Source organism: Camelina sativa, chromosome 10 (genome assembly GCF_030686135.1).
Source record: "Camelina sativa cultivar CO46 ecotype springtype chromosome 10, ASM3068613v1".
Lineage (NCBI taxonomy): Eukaryota > Viridiplantae > Streptophyta > Magnoliopsida > Brassicales > Brassicaceae > Camelina > Camelina sativa.
In genome coordinates, this window is record NC_141889.1 from 3,488,563 (window position 1) to 3,507,138 (window position 18,576).

Sequence of the window (18,576 nt, forward strand, 5' to 3'; positions counted from 1 at the left end):
CAAAATATCGATTCTAAGTTCTAACGCTGATTTTACGAAACTAACGAAGTCGATGTGGTATATCAGAAACTAAAATCGTCGAAGTCATAGAGTTCTGTGGTCCTGTATAAAAGTTTACATTGCGTTTATTTCATTTTTTCGCCGAGAGTCCATGATTAAGGCAATTTAGCTGCACAAGGTTTCGAAAGATCCCTGGCTCTCGTATAGAGGTGGTACTCGTGACAAATTCAGAGAACAAATAAAAACAAGTATTTGGAACACGCTCAAACTCAATCACCGATTCCCGAACTCTTCTACACACTCAGAGGGTTCCAATTCACAACGGCAAAAAGCATTTACAGAAGGGGAACCTCGCCGTTTCTTTCTTCACCTTCTTAGCAATGAGAAGCAACCCCTACTGTGTAGGAACAACGCCAAACGGCTTTCTTGTACCGTTTTCTCGAACGTAGAGCATTCTCAGACATCTAGATAACATTGTTGGCCAAACCATTCTCAACTCTAAGTTCACTCCGTTGTTGTTGTTGCTGTTGCTGTTGTTGATGGTTTTCGTTTTCTCCAGAAGAGAGCGAGCTTAAGATCCCTTGGCTTGTCAAGTCCGAGTTCTTCTCCCCAACTTCGCTTTTGCAGAGAGGGCAAGATGCATTGATCTTCAGCCATTTGTCAACGCACTCTTTGTGGAAGAAATGTGAGCATGGAAGCTCTCTTAACTCCTCGTTATTCGCATACTTCGCTAAGCAAATGCAACAGACCTGCAAAAAAAAGTTTATGATCAGAGACTTGATTTTATGTGTGTATGTCACAGTGTGTGTGTGTGCGTGTACAGTCAAAGTGTTAAGTAAACTCACTGCGTCTTCTCCTGAAATCGCACGTTCCTTATCTGTTCCAGCCGCCACAACTCCACCTTCGCTAGTGGTTGAACCATTGTCATCGCCACTACTTCTGCTTTTCTTCAACTTAAACTTATGAGTTGGCAATGCATTTATCGACTCAGGTGTAGCACCTCGAGGTTGAGTTAAATCTTCTCTATATCCGAGAATTGAGATTATGCATGGCAAGCAACAACATATTGTTGTGCAGAGGATGAAGGGCATGGCATAGCCAATACAGCTAAAGGTAAGAAACACTAAACATAACCTATAATATACAAGAGAACATAAATATGGGTCAAGTCTTGACAATTTGAGCCTGAAGGTGTAATTTCGGCATAATTAAAAGAATATATCACCTGTACAAGTTAGGAGCCTCAGCAGCAGACGAATGCCCTCCAAATATCCATACATTACCTACCACAAACCACACAGCAAAGAAGCAATCCAGAGCCATTTTGAAGTATTCCACGATAACCTTAAGTCTGGAAGCCAAAACCAAAGACTCAAATCAGTAACTCTGAGTAGCAAATCATTAATATGACAGACTGACTCGACTCGGTTGCATACATTCTCAACACAAAGAACGATGTCCGACAAAAGGAAGCTCTAAAATCTCAGTTTTAAAGAGAAAAGCTTTGAGAAAACTTAAGGTTGAAATCCAGTTGAAACAGATCATCTAAGAACATGTGTATTTACCTGGCAGCACTTATGAACCCAGGATATCTACTACCACGGGAAGACGTGGTATTGGTCTGTCGACCATCTCCTTCAGATGTCCTGGAGATCGAGAAGGCGAATGGTCCAGCAGCAACATTAAGATTAGGACGATGCTGTCCAGAATCCTGTTCAGAGGCCTGATTAGAATGGTAATATCTCCAGTACAAAAGTGGGAGTGTTGCAACGCATCCACAGGCATAACCCACAATCCAAGCGAACAAGGGTGCACGAGGATGCTCATGTTTTGACAAGGACAAAACAACAATAGCTGCAATGATCTGACCAAGAGTGAGGAATAGTTCAATAGAAATCCATAAGCCAGAGTTCAAAGGACTTCTTCTGCGACGGATGCTTCTGGGATTAGACCGCACAGATGAAGAAGAAGACACTGTAGCTGGCTGAGGAGCAGACATGGGAGGTATAGTGGAAGGTCTCTCTTCATCGTGTTGTAAAGGTTCCAAAACGTTAGAGATTCTATCATGAGAAGAGGACGATGATGATGACGCAATGACGGCATTTCTTGGAATCTCAATGATGATGTGCTCATTTCGGGTAAAACTATTATCTGATGATCGTTCCATGAATCTAGAAAAGGAGGAATCAGACTGATTTGTAATACGATGTTGTTGTTGTTGTTGTTGTTTCAGAAGAGAAACACCCATCTAGGTTTTTGTCCACTTTGCACATACCACCTCAACATGGAAACCTAACCCTGAAGTCTCTCCTACAAATCCACAAGAAACAAATTGAGGAAAAAAAAGCTTAAACCCTCGAAATGACCTTAAAAAAACAATCAATTAATGTCAGTTTTGAGGAGTATAAACATCAGAATCGATCAATTCAACTATAATCACACAGAGATCGATCATCAATTAGAGGAAAGAAACACCCCCCCCCCCCCAAGATTGTTCCATAAAATTAGGGCAAACCCAAAAAGCAAGATCGTAATACATGGGGTCTAATTCGAACCTGAAATTAAATATCGGAAGCAAATATAATGGGAACAAACCTCGTTCAATGGTTGATTTTTTGGGTTTACTTGGCTGGTCGTAAGGTAAAAGTTGGAGAGCCTTTTTTATCAAAGAAGAAGAAGGTAACCCAGAAACCAAGACAACGAATTTTTATCAAAGAAGAAGAAGAAGAGTCAACTTTTTCAGCAATCGAAAAAATCCTTCCTTTGTTGTGTAATTTGATCGTGTAGTTAGTTTTTTTCTTCAAATGTATTTTGCCATTATTTTAGATTTTTTTTTTTTTTTTTTTTGTGTTCACCGATCAACCAAGCAGATTAAAACAAAACAAAAAGGTTTTATCTGGATATAAAATTCGAAGCCATACAGCAATCACACAAAAAAAAAAAAAAACAAATATAAAAAAAATATACAGAATGATGATGATTCAGAATCAGATAGTGATGCTTCTTTGTCTCCTTCCTTTCTTCTTTTTTTTTTTTCCTTTCTCAACAAGAAGAAAGGAAAAAGAAGGTAAAAAAAAAGGAACGTGAAGATATTAATTGCTTTTTAACCTTTTTACCCTGTTTTTCTTGGGCGGCGCGTATGCCTACGAGAGTTGTCAAAGTTACGGTTCGAATTTACTAAACCAATGTTCGAATTCGTGTTATTTGATTTTTTTTACTTTTTATAGAAAGTAGTAAACACGTTTTCAACTTTTTTTAGAAACAAAATCCATTTTAACCCCTAAAATCTGATATTAAAAGAAAAAAAAAAGGGTAAATATACAGGATAGCACAGAACCGCATTTCCCTAACGAATCTTGTGATCTCAGCTTCACTAGTAACCTTTTGTTCTACAAGTGTTGGAACATTTCATTCATCATGCCAACTCGTTAGTTGTTTATCCGTATATTTCACTATCAATATTCAATATAGCATGGCACCACCATAATCCAGTACTCGAGTAAATATATTTAAACGAAACGGAATGTTTCATTCAATCATATGAGACAAGCATACAGAGATGTCTGTTAATGTACACATAAATATGGAACAATTAACCTTTACAATGATTCACTTCTTCCACTGCGGAATACGCTGCACTACAACCTGAAAACAAAGACGATACAGAAAGAGAAAAAAAAAACACCTTTTACGATCCCAAACATGATAAAGATTTATCCAAAAAATGGGCACTGCAAACTCAGCAAGTGGCGGTGTTTGAAACTGAGTACCTTCCCTGAGTTTTCTTTGTTCCCTACTATTGTTTGACATGCGAGTCTCCAAGATTCTGGCTTCTGCACAATAGTAACAAATCCCTTACTATTTAAACCAGCCAAGGTTCTTATTTACCCGAATTTGCATATCTAAGAAGAGTTTAGAGAAATATACTTACTTAGTCAACATATCAGACAAACAATATAATCACATTTTAACATGAAACAATGCTCAATATATGATTCATCTTGTGAGTGTACATACCCAATCCAAAACTCTAATGTTAAAATGAGAAAGTGAAACAAACATTGATATATATAGCTAGAGAGGGAGTTACAGAAAAATAACTAGCCTTTTTCAGATACCGGTTTTCTGTATCTGTTCTCTCGTTCAGAAGGTCTCTGCCCTCTAGTATCTGCACACAAGACGACCAAATGTGTTTTTTTTGCTTGAGTATATAGTTCATCATAACAGAGTACTAGACCATTGATGCTAACAGAATGCTAAGAGAATCATAGAACACAAATATGATATGTTAGACCATGAATGCTAAGAGAATCATAGAACACAAATTCATAATCATAATCAAGAAAATATGATATGAAGTCACTTGCCTCAACAATACAAGTTCCACAGCTTCCTCCACCTCCACAATTCATCACTTTACCCTAAATCATCATCACATATTCCATAGATTACCATTAACAAATTCCCTCCTAATAAAACACAGATCACGAAAATCAAGAACTAACTATTCGATTTGTGTAGCAAATTGTTCCAGAAACGATTTCAAAAACCAAATCAAAACCCCAATGTATATCTAACGCATAAAACTCACGTAAGCAGCATAGAGTTCGATTTTGTTATCCTGCATAATGCTTCTCATAAGCTTCGCACCACTCACAGCCTTCGCTTTATCCACCGGATACGACCCGTCGCTCCCAGGCTTCGGCTACAATACAAAAAGGAAACAAATCGCTTTTGAGTTTTGAAACGAATTGTATTAAAACTCAACGAAGAAATCGCACCGAATAGTTACAGCGAAGAACTCGAGCTCTATCTCAGGAGGCGGAGAAGAAGAAGACGAAGAGCTGATACAGGAGACAACGCGAGCGCTTCCACTTCCGGGAACTTTTCGACGGTGCTGAATTTGTAAATTGGAGAGTGAGAAGCCGAGGTTGAAACCTAGTGAGGCCATTTCTCCCGGCTAATTCTTCCCGTTCTCCGGCGACGAGTTTTACTGGTCCTCCTCGAGAAGAGAGATAAAGTACTGCAAACCGCGAATTATGTGGACTTCATCTTCCAGATGTTTTATTAGGCTTTCTATCTGTTTGTTAGTAGCCCGTTAAAGGCCCACTGTACTTTTCTTTTTAAAATTTAATGTATCATATGTATTTTGGCTTTTCTTTTCTCTTTATATATGGAAACATCTACGAATTTTAGAATTATTTTAGATTTTCTCATTTAAAAATATTGCTATTGGAGAAAAAAAAAAAAAAAAACATATATTGTTCTCTCTACATTAAATATGGTAAAAAATGTTGGGCATATTTGTACGTAAAAAGTTATACTCCATTTTATTTGTTTTTTTGATGAATCATGACTTCATGAGCATATGCATTGTTGTTTTTGGGTCCTCAAATATTTATTAAGTTGTTACCATAGTATTGTATTTTTCATATCTGTCTGAGAGATGTACCAAGAAAATTAATAAGTGGGAAACAAGAAAGTAGAACAGTCAGAGACAAAAGAGATGACCAAATTTTGCAAGACAATCATATACTTGCTCACTTGCTTGTTCGCCACCTTATATATTATTGTCACTTAATCAACATTCGCTATCATCGTTTAGAGAATTATTAAATTTCCAACTGTGGATTCCACTCCAGTATATATATTTTAACTTTTTCCTCGGGTAAATTTGACAGTTATCAAATCTATTCTTATATATGTTGAGCAAGTACAATACATCATCCTAGTTCAACAAGTTAGACAAAAAGACATGACTACAGAAGAAAACTTATGTGAGAGAGAGGCAATCATTGGTATTTTAATTGTAATTAATTGTTTAATTTCTATCTGTTGATGATAAGTAAACCACACATGCGTCGACCAGAATCCTAAGCCTCCCCTACGACCAAATATATCTCTAATTAAGGTTTGTGTAAGAATAAGAGAGCACTCACGTGTTCCCAAGTCCCATACAAAAGACAATTATACTTCTATCAAACCCAATCAAAGCCCCGGAGACTAGTTTATTTTAAAACCTAGCTACTAATAATTTGATGTCTTCAATAAACATCTCAAAATATATTGAACCGATGGTTATTAAAAGATTATTCACTCATACTAGTATTCATTTTTAAAAAGTAGGAAAGATCAAAGGAGCATCTTGAAGTGGGAAAATCGTCATGAGTAGTTGTAAAATTGATTTCATTCAGAAATAGGTTAGTGTCCTACTCAAATTAGAGTATAGAAATACGTCATGAGTGGTTCATGAGTTCTCTCTCTCTCTCCTACTCATATTGGAATAAGAAACCAAATCACTTAATTCAAAATTCAACAACTCCCACCTCTCAAAACCGTATAAATGGAAATTGCTACTAAGATCATTTACAAACTATCTTGGCAGTCAAATGAGCTTCAATGTCAAAAAAAAAAAATAATAAATAAATAATACAGCAGTCAAAGTAGCCTATATAATGCATTACTATTTTAAGTAGGTTTGGTTAAATTTGTTTACCAATATTTGAGTATTTTATTATTTGACTCTTGGTTTTTTAAATTTAAACATGATTATTTGGCGCTTAATTACCGAACTATTAGTCTAACTAAACTTATATGCATTATGAATTTAAACTTTTAAACTGATTATTTAACGCGTAATTTTATAATTGAGTTTAAAAAGTTTTTTTTTTTTTGTAAACCAAAAAAACATATTCTTGAACTAATGGATATAACCACCACATAGGAGTGTAAATATTAACAGTCTACTAAAGTCTAAAACAAACTTTTTTCTCAAATGACAACAATTCCAACTAACCAACGAACTAATTAGATCTTGGGTGCGGATAGGTTAGTAGTAGTGTGTTGGTTAGATTTTAGATACACATCTCACTTTCTCAAATCAATAAAGTGTGTATCTTTTAACATTATGAACCTATGATGATACGTTAATTTTTAGGGTGATTTACTCAAGTGTTATCGAAATTAGGTAATATTATCAGAATCCAAAAAATAAGATTTTATTACTAGAATATTTCGGGTATTTTCAAAATACCCAGCGTGCCCTTGTTTTATGTTACCGAAAAAAGCGTTATTACAAAAATGTCATTGCCACGTCAAACCTCACGTCAGAAATCGCTGACGTGTAACCATAACTCAGCCGGAACGCGTTACAGATAAATGTTACGGATGAGTTATGGAAAAAAACATTTGAGTAAGATCAGACGGTTGAGTTATAGCATAACTCAACCAAGCGTTACAATTGGCTTATTAAAATCTGGTTGAGTTATGCTATAACTCAACCGTCCTTACGGCTGACTTATTAAAATCTGGTTGCGTCCTTTCGGCTGAGTTTTCACCCAATGGTTGAGTTGTCAAAAGTTTGGCTGAGTTATCACTACGACACAGCTGACTTATGAGCAACTGTTACGGTTGAGTTATCGTACAACTCAACCGTAATAGGCTGACTTATCGTACAACTCAGTCGTGATAGGCTGACTTATCATACAACTCAACCATTTGACGATTGACTTATTAACAAAAAATTAATTACTAGAATGTTATTATGATACGGCTGACTTATTAAACGATACGAGTGAATTTGGCAACAATTTTTTTGCTTTTTAATTACTGTAATGTTTTTCATGTTCTCGCTGAGTTTTATATAGGCTGAGTTATTTATTGTTTGATGGCTGACTTGCCACGTCGGACGCAGCATCCATGTCAGCATTCCATGTCATCTTTTTTTTTTTCTCCGGCAATACGAAACGTCGTTCGACTCTTTATTCCTATACTTCGTCTTCACTTTTCTTCTTCACCTAGTTCTTTCTACTTCTTCTTCACCTTGTTCTTCTACTTCTTCTTCACCTTGTTCTTCAATTTCTTTCATGGATCCAGTTCCGGTTCTAGTTGTTTCCGGTAATTGGGTAAAGACACAGAAATATGTATCTAACACCGACGATAGAGGTTTTATAGTTGTGCAAACAGATGGAGGCACAACACACGACAAACTTGTGAAGCTTGTTCTTGAAGACTACAGATTGGACGCGTTTAGCCATGAGCTAAAGCTGAGCTACATGTTCTCGAACAAGGCACTGAAACTAATGACGCATGATACTCCACCAGTTTTTGTCTCCAATGATCGACAATTGCAATGTTTTTTGGGGCTATGGAAAACCGATCAGCTACGTCTCTGTGTAGAGTTTTCGGCGAAAGAGTCTACAGAAACTAGTGGAGCTAGAGGAAGTATGATTCGGCCAAGCAGTGACTCGAAAGTAGAATCTACATACGAAGTGTACGGTGGGGGATTTGAAGGCACTTGTTTTGATTATGGTAAGATCGTTGACAAAGTAGCATCTGAGGAAGAAGAGGATGATGAATTTTCAACCCGATTTAATGTTTTCGACGACTCTGATATATCAGCCATTAAGGATTTATAAATCACTATAACTCAGCCGTCACATGAATCGACAAGACATTTCATTTTCCCGTAAATATTATAACTCATCCGTAAAGTCATATATATCAGCCATTTACTTTCATATTGTTTCTTGTGATAACTGAGCCATAAAACACTATAACTCAGCCGTAACATGAATCGACGAGACCTTTCATTTTCCTGTAAATATTATAACTCAATCGTCAAGTCATATATATCATTCATCTACTTTCAAATTGTTTCTTGTGATAACTCAGCCATAACTCACTATAACTCAACCGTCAAATGACCTTTCGTTTTCCCGTAATTATTATAACTCAGCCGTAAAGTCATATATATCATCCATTTACTTTCAGATTGTTTCTTGTGATAACTCAGCCATAACTAACTATAACTCATCCGTCACATGACCTTTCGTTTTCCCGTAATGATTATAACTCAGCCGTAAAGTAATATTTTGGCGGGAAACCATCAGTTAACCTAATAATAGACATATTTCCATTCTAAATTTAAATTTTGAGTTATAATAATTTTAATATTCAATTGTTAGAGAAATACTTTTAGAAAAATAGAATTCTAAATTCGAATAATAATTATTTAATTATTTGCAATAATATCTTGTGATAAAAAGCTCACTTTATGAATTTATTATGCGTGTGGATTTGAGCAAACACAAAATTAGTGATTTCGCGAATCCCTAACAACACTTTTTGTGACATCGAGAGACGTTTTAATACTTATTAGGAATCTGACAAAACAAAAGACTCAGGAAAGAAAGAAAAATACGTTTTCATATTATTGAGAAGACCCTAAATGATAACTCAGCCATAACTTTACCATAACTCAGCCAACCCTCAAATTAGAATGACTAAATAACCGATCTAACCGAACCGAACCGGAAACTATTTTTTCCATTATTTTCGGTTAATTACGGTTATATTTGGTTGCTATCGGTTATATTAAGTTAATCGACCTAATTTGGATAACATTTGGATTATTTATGGTTTTATATTCATCTAACGACCCATAACCGGAAATAACCGAAAAGTAATTTCAAATGTTTATCATATTCGTATATCCAAATTACCACCTTAAACCAAACACAATATAACCAAACCAAACTGTTATATTAAAACCCATAATGTTGGGAATATGAACCCTAAACCTCTAACCCTAACCCTAATCCCTAAATGTCATGTTTTGAATGTTTTACACATTTTGATCAGATTGTGAAAATCAATCTTTGTCTATAATTATTACTTTTTATTGCTTATAATGATTGTAATATTCATTTTTTCGTTCTATATTTTAATTTTGAGTTATAATAATTCTAATTTACAAATATTTCATAACTCAGCCATATCAATCAATTGTTTGAGAAATACTTTATTAAAAAAAAATTAAAAATTCAAATTCAAATTTTGAATTCCTTTTAAATAAAAAATCGCTAAATCTCATTTATTACGCGTGTGGTTCTTAACAATAAACATAATTATTGTTTGCGTCTCCCCAACAACACTTTTTGTATTCTCGAAAAGGTATATAATAAATGAATATATCTATTGCATAACTCAGCCATAACTTTACCATAACTCAGCCAAACCCTCAAATTATATTGACTATTTAACCGACCAAACCGAACCGAAACCGAATAAAATAATTTTTCCAATTTTGTATTTTTGAATTGGTATATTTGGTTAATTTCGGTTATATTCGGCTTACTTTCGGTTATATTAGGCAAATCTACTTAATTACAATATATATTGAGTTATTTATGGCTATATATTAATCTAACCGACCCATCACCGGAAATAACCAAAAAAAAATTTGATTTTTTTAAAAAATATTCAAATAGTAATAATATTAGTACATACATATTACCACCTTAAACCAAACACATTAAAACACATTATAACCAAAACCAAAAAACAAATAATGTTACTCATCTGAACCCTACATCTCAAACCCTAAACCCCAACCCTAACCCTAACCCTAACCCCTAAACATCATGTGTTGTATGTTTTACACATTCTGGTGAGAATGTGTAAAAATCAAAATTTCTCTATAATTATTACTTTTTATTGGTTATAATAATTGTAATATTCATATTTCAATTGTACATTTAAATATTGAGTCATAATTATATAAATTTACAAATATTTCATAAGTCAGCCGTGTAAGTCAATAACTCAGCCATCACTTAGCCACTTTGTCGGAATTTTTTTTATTTGAATTTTGAGTTCAATTTTTTAATTATTTTGTATAATATATTGTGAAAAAAATAACTTTACAAATTTATTACGCGGGTGGATCTGTGCAGGCACATAATTATTGTTTGGGTTTCCCCAACAACACTTTTTGTAATATCGAGACAAAAGACCGAACAAAACCGTACCAAGTACATAACTCAGACATCACTCAGCCGTACGAAATACATAACTCAGCCATCACTCAGCTGTACGAAGTACATAACTCAGCCATAGCATTCTTAAGTTAATTTGTAAGGCTTAGGAATGCAAAAAATTTTGCTCTCTGTCATTGACATTTCAGATGCTAATGTTATGTGCTTCACAGGGTTTTTAGTCAACCTCAGATACATCAATATCACTATCTAAATAGACCTCCGGCTCTTCATCATCTGGATTCGCTTCTTCTTCTGTATCTGTTCCTTCTTGTTCCCTTTGGGTTGCTCGAACCATTGCAGCTTCTAGCCTTGTGTTTACAGTTTCCCATGACACGAGCTTTTCCATGAATGTATTTATGTATTCAGCTCTTCGGTTCTGCGTAGAACACAACAAATATGAGACTGTTGCGTTCAAATATAGTAAATACAAATATAGTACCTCAAAATCCAGATAGTAAGCGTGTTGTTTGACACAAAAGAAAGGAAAAAGAAAAGGAAGTCAGCGACCAAGAAATCAATCTTTCAAAGTCAAATCAGATATAGAGGGATGAGTAGCATTAGCATATAATATACCTCCCAAGTATCGATGGTGAGAAGTGGCTGCACAAAAGGACAGACCAAACGTGTGAGGATATAAACATCCATAATAGCAACAGAAAACTTTGATCTTCGTATTGGAAGTTTAGACACTTACAGAATAATCCCATACAAGCGGGTTTACTACGTTATAATGTATCTACCTATCTATAGGAATATTTCCACATAACCTGCAGATTTTCAAAATCGATACTGTCACTTATACTAGTGCAGTGTACTTATTGGTCCAGTCTAATTTTTTAGAAGAGCAGCTAAAAAAGGTTTTTTTCCTTAGAAAAAAAACAGGTGGAAAGCAATATTGCATATACTACCTTGGCAGCATTGTTAAAGGCAGGAAGCATATTGCCTCTGTTGTATGAAAGAAGCACAACTTCTTCCAAGGACAACGCATCTAGATCTGTGCCTACAATTTGTTTGTTCAAGTTCTCAACGTAAGTTCTATGATGTTTTCCCCAGTGATAATCCAAGGTTTCCCGGCTCATATGTGGTTCCAGAGCATCCTACCCATATATCAAACACACAACGACACACAGAGTGAGCATCATCTCCCGTATGATTCCAAAGCAGGAAAGCTCATTATTTTTCATAATTATGAAGTACACGACTCACATAGTGGTCCTATTTGTTGTTCTTGCATACGGTCATACAAACTAAAAAGTAATGTATAGCAGCAGAAAGAACAAAGTCTAGTATAATTATATTATATCAAACACCTAAAAGCAGGGTCTTTTCTAATCTAAGAAACTTCATGAAAACAGCAAAATTCAAGAAAACGTACAAGAGGATATGGAGGCGGCTTTAACTCAAATCCCGCTGTGATAACACCGGAACCAGCCACCTTTGTCGCTAACCGTCTCTGTGCAATTCAAACAAAACAAAAAAAAAAAAAAAAAAACCCAAAGAATGTGTGTTATTGAATCGAGAAGTCTCATTGAAGCATTTCATCAAACACTATCTATGCATAGTTCCTTAGTCAAGTTATATCACTAATAATAAAAATAGAGTTTATTGAGCTAATTCGAACTTTCAAAGAGATATCTATTAGAGAAGTTGCGAAAACAAACCTTTTCGTTTCTTTTCCAATGCAACAGTCGCCGGTTTGGCCCTGTTGTAATTCACCAACACAAAAACCCAATAAGAAAATCAAGTGTTTCGTTCATAGAGAGAGAAAGATAGGAAAAAGGAGAGACCTTGAGAATGAAGAAGAAGAGGAGAGTATGATAGAGATGATGAGGAAATGGCTGTCACTGCAAATGTCATCATCTTTCCTCGAAGCGTCAAACTCTGATTTGATTATTTTTGAAGGTGCAGCAACAACAACAACAACAAGTACAACAAGACCCCTTCTCTCCGACGCGGAATTTGGTGACGGAGGGACCAATCGCGTCGACGATTCCGGAGTAATCGGAGCCAGGGATAAAGGGTAACGCAGGTTTCTCCTGGTATTTTCCGAGAATCTGAAGGTAATTGGCGTAATTCAAGCTCGTAGCTGTAACTCTGACTCTCACGGCTTTATCTGATTTCAAAGGCGGGATCGGATGAGTCTTGCTCACCTCCACCGGCGATTCTGGACTACCTGGCTCCGTCGCCGTGGGATCTCCCAGTTTTTTTTTTTCGGGTTATGAACAGTAGAACCTTTTCAGTTTTGATATAAACCAGAACTGTGGATTGATTTTGAAAAAAACTGTTTAAAATTGAAAATGATGTATATTTTAATTTGCTGATATGTATTTTTTTTTTTTTTTTTAATTTAAAACATTAAATATTTGAGTAATTTTCTTTATTTAATAATATATAAATAATAAACTAATTTTTGGATAACATTTAAATAATTGTTTCTAATTTTGAAAGAGTCTATGATGCAATAATGATTTTACAATCTTATGTTTTTTGTAGCTGAGCTTTTAATCATATTTTATTTGATTATTATATTTAAGGGAATTAAATCGTGTAAGAGAAACCCAATAAAGTAAGCTTGAACAACAACAAAAAAGACAACCTTTTTCGCCAAACACTTATTATACCCAGAAAGAAAAAAATAAACACTCTGATCTCTCTCTCTCTCTCTCTCGTTGAGTGTGTCCATGAAATAATAATAATAATAGCAGAGATAGAGAGGGGAGAGAGACTGTAATGTGGTGGCGAAGTGGTCACAGTACTACTACACAGTCTACACTGGTTTGATGATGATGAAGAAGAACCACAACAATGGCGAGCGAACTACTGATGTTGTTGATTCTCGTCTCCGGCAGAAAGAACAAGATAAGCTCTTGTTCCATGACTTTTTAGGCTCCAAGACTCCTACTTTAGCCTCTCCTTCCATGGCTGACCACAGGCTACCTCAAGATAATAAACCGTCGATGACTCCTTCTTCATCCGCCGGTGGACGCGGCGGTCTCTCCTCTACCTCCGATCTCGGTTCTGCTCTCTTTCCCTCTCTCCTATCTTAATGTGGTTTTGTGCTGATTCCTCTGTACACTTACGGTTTCTATCTAGAGAAAGTTCAAATCTTGTTAAACTAGATTCGAATTTTAAAGTTCGATTCTTTCCTTTTGCTAGTCTGTTTTAACAATCAAGCTTTGATTATTAAACATGGTTTGGAAATGTTAAAGATCACCTGAGGTAGTTTCAATTTTTTAGCTCAATTCATTTATGACTCAATCTTTTAAGTAGGAAATGGAACATCTTTGGGTTGAAGTTGAACAAGATATGAGTGTACATTGCCTAGTTTCTTCTCTTGCCTTTTGTTTTAGTTTGAAAATTTTATAAATATGAACATGGATTCTGTGTGAGCTTGTGGTTGATAGAACTCTCTCCTCTCTCTCTCTCTCTCTCTCTCTCTCTCTCTCTCTCTCTCTCCCCGTCCAACCATAATGTATCTGGTGGATTAGTTGGGACAGTCGGAGTGAATTTGACTGATGAGTATGGTGGGTCATAGCCAAGCCATTTGAGCTTGTACTGCTTTTTTTGTATGATTTGGCCTTCTTTATTACTTCTCTTTCTCTCTCTCTCTCTCTTTGAGTACCTACTGCAATCTGATGTTACTTATCAAGATTTTAACTTTTTTGTTTAGTCCAAAGACACAGCAGCGGGGGGAAGCATCTTGATGGGATACAATTGTTTGGACCAAGAAGTGAGGTTTCTGGCTCAATCATGAGCAATCGATTTTCAGGAAACAAGAGAAGTAACTCGGATTCACACTTCTCGACTCCAGAGAACCCAGAGAATCTGCATTGGTCCAAGGTAAAAAAAAAACACACACACACACACACACACAACTTCACCATGTTCATAGCTTCATATAACTCAATTTCTGTAATCATGTCATTGTCATAACCTAGTTGCTTAGAAACGGACCTGGAAGCTTCTCCATGAATGTGAATCCTTTGGCAAACCAGCCACCACGCGGAGGAGGACAGATCAGTCATATGCTTCATCAGCTGTCTTCAAGCAGGTTCAAAGATGAAAACGTTGGCCCTTCAGTTATCGTTCAGACAGCTGCTGATGAAGGTTCACGAACAGGGATGGAAGGTCCCAGTATCTTTAGTTCTTTTACAATGCCAAACCGGAGCAAGCTCGAAAGTTTTGCCCCTTCAAGGTAAGTTAGCTTCTACTGTTTTGTCTCTAGTCTTTTCATACTATCTTCCACGCATTTCAATACATTTTGTATTCACAGTACCGAAAGTCGGAAAGACGTGACATCAAGTACTAAGCAAATGACCATCTTCTATGGCGGTCAAGCTCATGTCTTTGATGATGTTCAACCAAACAAGGTGATTCTCCTTAACTCTTACACTCTTGATATTCAAGTTTTTTTTACTACATATTGATATCAAAAAGTAGAGAAACTGGGAAGTTCATCATAATGAACGTTATTATTTTTTTGCAGGCGGATGTGATAATGGCCTTGGCAGGATCAAGCGCGGGCTCATGGTCTACAGGTTTGTCTCATAAACCAAAGTCGAAGAACAACACAAGTGACGGTCCATACAAAGTAGGCCAAATGTACGAAGGAGGCAGCTCTAGAGAAACACCGCTTTTGGCCCCGGAGTTTCGTGCAAGGCCAAGTCATCAAGCTACATCCAGTGCCTGTCAGCGGATCTTTACACAACAAGGTGACTTACTTTTACAGAAAATCACATTTCAGCAGAAATTTTGGTTAGCTTCACAGTGGAGTAGAGTAATCAGGTTTTATGTGGCATTGTGACATAACAAATGAGGATACAAAAATAACGAGTTATCAACTGTTCTGGGTTTCATCAGCTTTGAATCTTTTTGCCAGGCCATTAAACCATGTGCGTATATATGACTAGCAGGTAGAGAACATCAAGGAAACATCATCTTAAGGGGGCGAGATACCAGAGATCCGGTTCACATATCAGATCCGGAAAAAGAAGCCACATGATTAAGTCTAAATATGAGAGACGATGAGTGCCGCTTTCCTAAGTTGTTTTCTGTTTTTTTGTTATTTTTGTCAACTTCTTCCAAGTTGCTATTTGTTCGACTTAATAGCTTTGTACAATGCTCTGTACCTTTCTAGGTTTATTATATTCGGACTTATTGCCCTCAATGAATTAGTGTATAATATATAAACAATTGGTCAACCAAATCTGCTCTTTCTAAGCCAATAGATTTTCATATATTTTTGTGTAACGCTGAGCGTATGGATACAAACATCACAAGAGAATCATGTCTAAATCAACTCTGGTTCGCTGTAACTCGAAAGGAAGGTCACTTCATATCATCTTATTCAACACCCTTCTTTCAAGTTAGAGGTGGTTGCAGCAGATATTTGACTCAGCCTCTCATTCTCAGTACATTCCTCCTGCCGTTAGAACTAATATAAGTCGATGACTCTCCGGAGTTTAAATACTATAACAGTAAAAACACTTCTTTCCTGTTTTGTGCTAACCTGGAATGTTCTTAGTACAGAGTAGCATTTCCTTTGCTCTGCAGCTGCAGCTATATACTTTTCTTCTGAAGCATCACGAAGCCTCTGCTCTTCTTGAAGCCCAAGTTGTACTTTTCCTATCTTCTGCACTTTCAACATTTTGTTACGACAAATCATACAGCTAAAGTTCTGTATAACTCTATTACCTGTTGGATTCCTTTCATGACTCCTTCCATTGAATCAATAAGCTTCCCACGGCCAGCAGGAGTACCAATAACGTCTTGAAACTACATTCAAGCCAACGGTTAATGAAGAAGAATAGTGAAACTCTGACTCACCAAGAGATATACTAAAAGGATAAAGCAAAACGTAAATCAACTTAGTATGAATCTAGAATTTCTCAACGCGAAGTACATGATAACTCACAGTTGAGAGCAGTACAAAGCAGATGATGCTAGTTACAGAAAAATCTACAAAAATATAAAACGCCTGTAATTTACCTGTGAACCTATTGAATTCAATAATGATGTCTCCTTTAGCATCAAATCTTTGATTTCTAAAAGGGCATTGTATGTTGCATATAGCTTCCTAGTTTGTTGAAGTTTCTCCTGTTTTTTTGTCAGAAATTGAACAAATTAGTAAGTTCATTATCAACTGTGGAACAAACCTGTAAAGCAACAAGGCAAAAGTTAATATGACCATACGAACCTGGATACAGACATTCAGCTCTGAGAATCTTCTTTCATGTCTGCACGGAATGAGATACAGGACTTCAGCATGAAACAAATACAGCAAGGGGCAAATTAGCCATACTAAAAGCTAGAGGCAAAGAAACTTGACTCCTGACATAATTATAGATATTTGCTCATCAAACCAGAGGGAGTGGGGTCAAATCAAATTCATGTTGAGATGTACTGAGTTTCAACGCGGCATAATACACAAATATAAAATGTCAAATCTAGTGCATCTTCGTCATTGAAGTAAGCAAGAAATAGATGAAGAAGGGGGCATACTGGAGGAGTTCAGATTGGCATGGCACATCATCAATCTGTCGTTTCAGAGACACTATTTCTCTTAGCGTTGCTCCAAGCTCCTACAGTAAAACGAAGGGAATGCAACAATAACATTCTCAGAAAGACATTGGAAAAACCTAAAAATCTCAACTCCATAATGCTCAAGATGTAAAGAGGCTTGTCTATATAGACTAGAAAGAGTACCTTCTTTGCTGAAGTCAGATTATCAAAAGATTCAACCAACAAACCATCTAAATCTTCCTCTTGAACCTCACCATCATTCCCCTTAGCGACTCTCTCCTCCAAATCATGAACTGCATCTTCTAAAGCAGAACGCCTAGCACTGCAATTAGAATGGACTTCAGATTCCTCCTTTTCTAATTCCTGAAACAACTATTTAGTTTCACCACACAAGGCCACTCACCAAAAAAAAAAAAAGTAATAAAAACGCAAACTTTGGGTAACCCTCAACAATTATTTACCTTTAGTGATCTCAAAAGCTGTATCAACTCCTCGACTGAAACATCAACACCTTCAGCACTTATTCTTTCTCGCAACTGCTGCAGCTTATCCTTAACATCACATTTTCTCTGATTCTAAGTTACAAATAATATGATAAGACTACAGTCAAAAACACCAACCAGTGTATAAGATAGACTAGGAAACAAGAGACTTGATTTGGCTCAAAAAAAGGTGCACCTGTTCGTTCACTTTCAGACTCAATTCTCTAATAGACGCCTTATGGTTCATCACCATTTCCCCAGAAACACAAACCTGTGGTTCCAGAGTATATCAGAATTTTCCTAATCTAATAGATCAATTGAGTATCAAACATATCATTCTTCCAAGTACGAACTTCATGAATCAAATTACGCACACGAAATAACAAAATCAAGCAAAAATAGTTCGATGAAGCTCCTTCGAACCTCGTCACTGTTATCTTCTTTCTTCATCACCCAATCACACAAAACCGTGAATTCTTCCTTCGCTGCCGGAGGAGAATCTGAGTTCAGCGAATCATAAGAGAGATCTTTAGATACGCCGGAGCCATCACGATTCAAAGAAGACGACTTTCACCTGCGTAACCCACACTTCAAATTTGCGTTTAAAATTTTATAGTAAGCGTTTACAATTTGTGCGTTTGCGTTTGTATATACTTACGACAACAAAGGATTCAAGGTTTAAAGTTTAAACGCTAGAGTTTTTAAAACGCTTGGCTTTAAACGCTTATATTAAAGTATAAGCGTTATAAGCG

General features: G+C 36.1%; 4 protein-coding genes and 1 pseudogene across 12 annotated transcripts; 1 reads left to right on the forward strand and 4 right to left on the reverse strand.

Moving 5' to 3' along the window:
- Nucleotides 1-60: 60 nt before the first annotated feature.
- On the reverse strand, nt 61-3,191 carry LOC104716916 (E3 ubiquitin-protein ligase At1g12760). 2 transcript variants are annotated; one of them, XM_010434389.3, is made up of 5 exons: nt 2,596-3,191; nt 1,566-2,310; nt 1,226-1,351; nt 846-1,134; nt 61-749 (listed from the first exon to the last, which is right to left on the reverse strand). In XM_010434389.3, the coding sequence occupies exons 2-5, from the start codon at nt 2,246-2,248 to the stop codon at nt 465-467; spliced, it is 1,383 nt and encodes a 460-aa protein (XP_010432691.1). In that variant the 5' UTR covers nt 2,249-2,310; nt 2,596-3,191; the 3' UTR covers nt 61-464. The 2 variants fall into 2 exon arrangements, with proteins under 2 accessions (XP_010432691.1, XP_087325183.1); XM_087469057.1 differs by having other exon boundaries at nt 2,556-3,085.
- A 317-nt stretch (nt 3,192-3,508) lies between these two features.
- LOC104716917 (photosynthetic NDH subunit of subcomplex B 3, chloroplastic) lies at nt 3,509-5,093 on the reverse strand. 2 transcript variants are annotated; one of them, XM_010434390.3, is made up of 6 exons: nt 4,793-5,093; nt 4,592-4,705; nt 4,368-4,421; nt 4,106-4,168; nt 3,771-3,833; nt 3,509-3,645 (listed from the first exon to the last, which is right to left on the reverse strand). In XM_010434390.3, exons 1-6 carry the CDS (start codon nt 4,949-4,951, stop codon nt 3,610-3,612), a joined length of 489 nt encoding a protein of 162 aa, XP_010432692.1. In that variant the 5' UTR covers nt 4,952-5,093; the 3' UTR covers nt 3,509-3,609. The 2 variants fall into 2 exon arrangements, with proteins under 2 accessions (XP_010432692.1, XP_087325184.1); XM_087469058.1 differs by having other exon boundaries at nt 4,782-5,039.
- Nucleotides 5,094-10,729: 5,636 nt separating this feature from the next.
- On the reverse strand, nt 10,730-13,118 carry LOC104716918 (superoxide dismutase [Fe] 2, chloroplastic). 5 transcript variants are annotated; one of them, XR_756160.2, is made up of 7 exons: nt 12,608-13,118; nt 12,482-12,522; nt 12,196-12,273; nt 11,729-11,917; nt 11,515-11,587; nt 11,394-11,420; nt 10,730-11,196 (listed from the first exon to the last, which is right to left on the reverse strand). XR_756160.2 is itself a non-coding variant. In XM_087469059.1 (6 exons), the coding sequence occupies exons 1-6, from the start codon at nt 12,678-12,680 to the stop codon at nt 10,996-10,998; spliced, it is 609 nt and encodes a 202-aa protein (XP_087325185.1). In that variant the 5' UTR covers nt 12,681-13,118; the 3' UTR covers nt 10,730-10,995. The 5 variants fall into 5 exon arrangements, 2 of the variants coding, with proteins under 2 accessions (XP_087325185.1, XP_010432693.1); XR_015568437.1 differs by having other exon boundaries at nt 10,745-11,196; nt 11,260-11,420; XM_087469059.1 differs by lacking the exon at nt 11,515-11,587.
- Nucleotides 13,119-13,413: 295 nt separating this feature from the next.
- On the forward strand, nt 13,414-16,026 carry LOC104716919 (protein TIFY 8-like; annotated as a pseudogene). The gene is made up of 6 exons (XR_015568435.1): nt 13,414-13,835; nt 14,491-14,660; nt 14,759-15,015; nt 15,094-15,190; nt 15,307-15,532; nt 15,734-16,026. The product of XR_015568435.1 is annotated as a protein TIFY 8-like (transcript).
- Nucleotides 16,027-16,033: 7 nt separating this feature from the next.
- Nucleotides 16,034-18,571, reverse strand: LOC104716921 (uncharacterized). Of its 2 annotated transcripts, none has more exons than XM_010434395.3 (10): nt 18,248-18,571; nt 18,021-18,095; nt 17,804-17,917; nt 17,526-17,705; nt 17,322-17,401; nt 17,017-17,056; nt 16,809-16,916; nt 16,515-16,595; nt 16,330-16,452; nt 16,034-16,242 (listed from the first exon to the last, which is right to left on the reverse strand). In XM_010434395.3, exons 1-10 carry the CDS (start codon nt 18,272-18,274, stop codon nt 16,168-16,170), a joined length of 903 nt encoding a protein of 300 aa, XP_010432697.2. In that variant the 5' UTR covers nt 18,275-18,571; the 3' UTR covers nt 16,034-16,167. The 2 variants fall into 2 exon arrangements, with proteins under 2 accessions (XP_010432697.2, XP_010432699.2); XM_010434397.3 differs by having other exon boundaries at nt 18,199-18,474.
- Nucleotides 18,572-18,576: the final 5 nt, after the last annotated feature.